This window comes from Phalangium opilio, unplaced genomic scaffold, assembly GCF_054372755.1.
Source record: "Phalangium opilio isolate 3A_F unplaced genomic scaffold, DU_Popi_V2 ptg000024l_1, whole genome shotgun sequence".
NCBI classification, from domain to species: Eukaryota; Metazoa; Arthropoda; class Arachnida; order Opiliones; family Phalangiidae; genus Phalangium; species Phalangium opilio.
In genome coordinates this window covers 531,555-537,554 of record NW_028324155.1, presented here as the reverse complement: position 1 = coordinate 537,554, position 6,000 = coordinate 531,555, and the positions used below count along the sequence as shown (strand labels likewise).

At 36.6% G+C, this 6,000-nt stretch overlaps 2 protein-coding genes across 3 annotated transcripts; one reads left to right on the top strand and one right to left on the bottom strand.

The window, feature by feature from the left end:
- Window positions 1-842: 842 nt before the first annotated feature.
- On the bottom strand, window positions 843-2,450 carry LOC149691975 (uncharacterized). The gene is made up of 4 exons (XM_089867614.1): window positions 2,216-2,450; window positions 1,760-2,146; window positions 1,469-1,703; window positions 843-1,383 (listed from the first exon to the last, which is right to left on the bottom strand). Exons 1-4 carry the CDS (start codon window positions 2,435-2,437, stop codon window positions 896-898), a joined length of 1,332 nt encoding a protein of 443 aa, XP_089723740.1. The 5' UTR covers window positions 2,438-2,450; the 3' UTR covers window positions 843-895.
- A 1,937-nt stretch (window positions 2,451-4,387) lies between these two features.
- On the top strand, window positions 4,388-5,607 carry LOC149691974 (uncharacterized). Of its 2 annotated transcripts, XR_016382576.1 has the most exons (4): window positions 4,388-4,435; window positions 4,861-5,081; window positions 5,196-5,404; window positions 5,475-5,607. XR_016382576.1 is itself a non-coding variant. In XM_089867613.1 (2 exons), exons 1-2 carry the CDS (start codon window positions 4,866-4,868, stop codon window positions 5,340-5,342), a joined length of 363 nt encoding a protein of 120 aa, XP_089723739.1. In that variant the 5' UTR covers window positions 4,759-4,865; the 3' UTR covers window positions 5,343-5,601. The 2 variants fall into 2 exon arrangements, 1 of the variants encoding a protein (XP_089723739.1); XM_089867613.1 differs by lacking the exon at window positions 4,388-4,435 and having other exon boundaries at window positions 4,759-5,081; window positions 5,196-5,601.
- The last annotated feature ends 393 nt before the right edge of the window (window positions 5,608-6,000 follow it).

Genomic DNA, 6,000 nt, shown 5'->3' with positions numbered 1-6,000 from the left:
AAATAAAACGATGGCAATAGTATAGCATGGAGTATACCCCGAGCTCAATACGAAAACCACTTAAAAAGAGATGGACGTTAAACAAAACTGTTCACAAAGTTGTTGGAAAAGTTTGTGGGAGGGGATAGAGAAGATTATTAGAGTAACCCCGAGCGGCTTCCTCCCCCCTGTTGTTGAAAGTCTCGAAGATTACAACAAGGACGAGGGAGGGAAATTTTTGAGAGTATCTATTTTGCATATTCCAATGAAGGCAGGGTGATGGGGATAAAGAGAACTAATAGATTGGGACAGGGATGAAGAAGATCATTGATCGAGCCTCTCTGGCGTAAAGGGGATATTTATACTTTCGTATTATGGAAAGTTATACACTGAGGAACACGTTGTTTTAAGCAGATCTGAATTCAAAATTAAACAATATTATCTTTACCATAATTGCTTACGAAAGCTTGGAGTTAAGTTTGAAGGCAGGGTGATGTGGCTTCGTTCAGCGACGTATACCAAATAAACCGGTAGGGTTTGCATTAAAAATGATAAATCTCTCCAGGACGTGATGCTGAAAGCGTTTGATTCACTATCACTAACTTTGGAAGTAGTCGGTCTATAACTCATAAACGTTCTATAGTCTATGCAAGTACATACGTAGGCATGCCAATAGACCAAATTGGAGTTCTGTCACGTGATTTAAGCCACTTCTCCCCCCCCCCGTGTATATGGGAAAATGAAGTATAAATTTTAGTTTTAGCTTATTTGAAACTTTATTAAAATTTAAATGGTACAGAAAGCTATGTATATACAAAAATATATGTATTTATAAAAACACTTGTGTATAAATTTATAATTTATAATCACTAATTTTCAAACATGGCCTTTTTTGGAATCATTAAAAAATAAAGGATTATTGTCCCACCAGTCTAGCAATTAATGTTTTAACCTTTCTCCATACAATAATTGTGACAATAAAAGAAAAAAACAAAGCACATGATGTGGAGAATACAGAATCCTTAACCAGATCATACGTGTCTTTTTCTTCTTCAGTACTTTTAATTGAAGTTCCAAAGAATATTTTCCATATCGGAACAACCCATTCAACCCAAAGAACCCCGAGATAAGAAAACCCAAAGAAACTAATAAAAAAAGTGACAAATCCGACACAATGCAACAGAAATAATAGACCAATAGTTGGTATCGTTAACCAAAAAGAATTTACAAAATTTCTGGGTATAGTTAAGGCTGTTTCTAAAAATGATCTCTCGTGTTCGGGATTACGAAATTGATAAAGGGGAACCCATGGTAATGGAGATGTTTGAAGTAAAGCTCTTTCTTCGTGACAAGATCTGACGTTATTTTCTGATTGAAAATTGTCTCTTATAAGCTTGTTGTACTCTTGAGTTTAAAACAAAGCCTTAATTATTATTGATCTTGATGATTTGAACAGAAGGGGCGTCCTTTGTGATTGTGATATAGTTACCTTTGTGAATTTCACAAGAATAAATAAGTTGTCTACAAAGTGGACAAGATGTTTGGGTTGGACGAGGAAGAGCTATTCTTCTTAAACATGTCTCGCAAAAAGTATGGCCACAAGGCTTGCAGGAAAATGGGCTAAAAAATATGTCCAAACACACTGGACACGTCAATAATGTACGTAATGAAGAGACTGAATCTGATTCCGGTAATTCACACTTCGATTTAATTTTCTTTTTATGCTATGTACAAAAACCAGGTTTATATAACAATAAAACTAAGAAAGAAAAGAACACACCTTTCTTTTAATTAATGTGTGGTCTCGCTTATACAAACCTTCATTCTCTTCTCCTTTAGCTAATTCTTCCGTGACTTCATCTTTTAGAGTATTAACTGCCGAGTTTTCACTTTCTAAACTGGAAACAACAGCTTCACTAGGCCTAGATGCAGAAGTCTCAGGTGTCACCAAGGGGTAATTAAAGTCAGGGTTTGGTGGTCTATTTTGTATCAAATCTTCAATTTCATCATGCTCTTCTTGAACGTGGTAATCGACTTTACTCTTCGTGATATGGACAGGAGGTAAGGGTTTTACACCACACCCACACAGAGCACCACCGACAAAATCGAAAGAACCCAGTCTATAGTTGCATTTTGGACAAAAAAGCTTGCCTTTGATCCATTCACTCTATGGTGGAGATTTATTTTTATGACGTTAACAACTGTTTATTAGTAAAAAATGTGACGCAAAACTTACATTGTCTATCTGACTAATCATCCACTCATCCCAAGAAGAAGAATCTTCCGATATATAAAGAACTGTGGAGGTGAATGCTTCTCCAGCCCGTGCATCATTACATACATCTTTTGGAACTTTGCTTGGCAATAACGTATTTCCGTGACTATCTACAAGTTTATTAGTTTCGAATAATTTAAACCTACATTTTCGACATTTAACTGCGTCTATTGCATCGCCCATTTAAGTTTAATTTTATAGAATAATCATTGAGAAAAACAACAGTATTTACGCAAATACGCAAGTTTCAAGCAGACGACGGAAATTATCGGGCCCGGGGCTCAGGGCACGGCCAACTTAGATCATCTCCTCCGTCGCCTGTAAGGCCGTCCGATTTTTTTTTTTTTTTTTTTGGAGGTTTCAATGCGATCATAGATGGGCACTATCATATCATTTGATAGTTTTACCACTTGATACGATAGAAAACTAAATCTGCCCCAATCAAAGTATCAATTTTGATAGTTATTTTCGAGAAAAATTTGAATTATAATGATCGATTGAGTTTGATAGCTTAAAAAGTGCACTCAAAGTTGATATGATTCATTGATTCGTTGAAATCTTCTAGAGAAAAATATCGATTCTCAACGTGATCTGGCTACTAACCCCATCTTTTAGAAATCATAAAAAATGATAGGCATTATTCCTTGAGAAATATATTGATTTTTTGAGTGATTTTATTTGGCGACATCTGTTTTCTGATTTCATTTTAAAAGAATTATGAGCTAATCTTTGATAGGCAATTTTGATAGTTATGAAAATTTCTGGAAAGATAAGTCGTTTTTTGAATGATATCGAAGTTTTTAATATATTTGAACGTTAGCAAGTGTAGGTTTATTCTATAAGAAGATTCTGTATTTGGTGGTCGTTATAACCCTCTCAAACAAATAAATAAAAATAAAATAAACGATGGTTCAACAGTTCAAACTGTGAAGACGGAGCTTCTTGTATATAGAAGCTCCGTGCTGTCACTGATGTGAACGACTACTCGAGGAGGAAGAACGATTCCACGAAATCATCCAAACGTAGAAGTAGATAAATTAAAGTGTAGATTTTCTGATTTTTATTACCCACAGTTATTAATTGCAATTTTTGCCTTTAATTATTATTAGTTAACCGTTTATAGTAGATGGTTTAGATTAAATCGAGGGCGAATAATTTGAAAAAGTTTGGATAGTAGCTTTTGAACTATAAACAGTCAACAAGTCAAACTTGAGAAATGAGATTATGGAAATTATATGAATATATGAAAATATTCGAAATTCTACAAAATCAGGAAATATCAGGAATCCATTAAACAGTGTAAAATTAGGTAGAGACCAAATCAGTTTGATCGAAAACAATCAAATTTAAAGTCCGGAGATTAAATGATCGATTAATTTAGTCGTTTCTAAAGATTTCAATTTGATTTGATAGGCAAAAAATCTATCTAACAATGAGAGCCAATCTAACATATTGAAGGAAGATTTGATAGTTTCACCATCTATGATTTGTTGAGAGGGAAAAATCTATCTAACAAATAATGCCGGTCTAAAATATAGCTAGAAGAATTGATAGTTTCGCCAAATATGATAGTTTGAGAGGAAAAATATCTATCTAACCAGCAGTGTCAGTCTAAAATATAGTCAGAAGAGTTGATAGTTTCGCTATCTATGATAGTTTGAGAGGAAAAATATCTATCTAACCAGCAATGTCAGTCTAAAATATAGTCAGAAGAGTTGATAGTTCCGCCATCTATGATGGTTTGAGAGGAAAAAAATCTATCTAAGAAGGAGTTCCACTCTAAAATATAGCCAGAAGAATTGATAGTTTCGCCATCTATGATAGTTTGATAGGAAAAAAATCTATCTAAGGAGGAGTGCCCAACTCTGAATGCGATAGGGTCTATGGACCGCGGCAAGGATGTGATTATTCAGGTTTCAGTAGGAGTGTAAGCAGGGGAAGGAAATGAGGTTTACTTGGGAGGTGACGGACGGGGTGTGGGGGTCAAGTCACCTCCGGCGGACACGGGGCAGTCGGCACCTATAGGGTAGGATCGCCGACATGTGTCGTATTCCCTCAAACTTTGCCGCCCAGTAGCTTGGCTTACAGGAGTGCGCCACACTCCCGGCAGGCCGTCCGATTTCGTGGGCGCCCTATGCTAATGGCAAAGTAGCGAAATCCCGCTAGTGCGGCAATTCTCGGGTAGGGGGCGCTCGCATCCGGGACAAACGTCCTAATACATTACTATGGGGAAACTATGCCTTAAAACTGCACTTTTTTATCGGATTTTTTCTATATTTTTTAGATATTTTAGGAATCTAATTTTTACATATATTATAAATCAAGTAAGAGCTATCTTTTGAAATATGGGTGGCGCCAAAAATTGAAATCCGTTCAGTAGGACACAGCTAAAAGCACTGACTCAGCGCTGAGTCCGCTGAGCTCTGCTGAACGCGGCCAGCATTTTCAATTTTTGGCGCCACCCATATTTTTTATCAACGCCGCCTATAATCCCTAGGCCCTATATATAGGCGGCGTATTAATAAAGGGTTTTATTGTTGTTGTTTTGTTCCACCGTACTGTCAGTTAGGTTTTGTTAAATAAGAAATTTATTAAACTAATTGTAGTAGTAATGGCGGAGAAAGATCAAAATCAAATGGAGATACTTGATGAAAAATTTGGAGTGCTAAGCAGAGCTTATGAGAAAGTTCTAACATCGATCAAAGCTAATGAGATTCCAAAATCGGACATTGACGAGATGAATGCCAACCTTTCAGAACTAAAATTTTGGCTTGAGAAAAGCAAAATGGCCCATAAAAGCGAAAGAGACGCGCTAACTAGCATCCAGGTATGAAAGTTTCTTTTTCCTGTTAAAGTTTCATTTGTTCCTGGTATGGCCTATATTATTATTATTATTATTATCATTAATATTTAAAGCTTTTTATTTTTATTATTACATTAGGGTTCCAGAGATGTCATTGCCCAGTCAAATAAAAGACTTAAAGAGATCATGCAAAAATCTCAGTTGCCTCAGCCAACTGCTCAGGCAGTCATTAAAACCGAGGAAACTCCTGCAGAAGCTTCCGCGACCGCAAGCATTCCCCAATAAGCCAACCAAGTTGCAGGCATAGTACCACATTTGTCAATGGAAGAGTTTGCGACAGTTTCACAGTAATTTATTTCACAATTTTTAATCGTATGACTAAAAGAAGCTGAAACCAATTTATTTTATTCTTCATAGCTAACCCTTGAAAAGGTCTACCACTTTGTACCCTAGATGAATTCAATAAAACCATCACTGCGAAATACAAGTTTTTGAAAACACCAAGAAGTCAACTCAGTGATGCCTCAATCTAGGTCGCATGTACCATAGCGACTCGATGTGGCTATAGCGCGAGCAGCTTGCGTCGTGACGCGCGTGATCGAGTGGGCTATGCATGTACCGATGACGACTTGAAGCAATTTCATACCTGGATGCTAGTTAGCGAGTCTCTGTCGCTTTTATGGGCCATTTTGCTTTTCTCGAGCCAAAATTTTAGTTCTGAAAGGTTGGCATTCATCTCGTCAATGTCCGATTTTGGAATCTCATTAGCTTTGATCGATGTTAGAACTTTCTCATAAGCTCTGCTCAGCACTCCAAATTTTTCATCAAGTATCTCCATTTGATTTTGATCTTTGAAAATTGCTTCAAGTCGTCATCGGTACACGCGACATTGTCGTAGAATCAGAGATGTCAGAAGTGGTTCTGTTGTTCTTCATGCCATTTA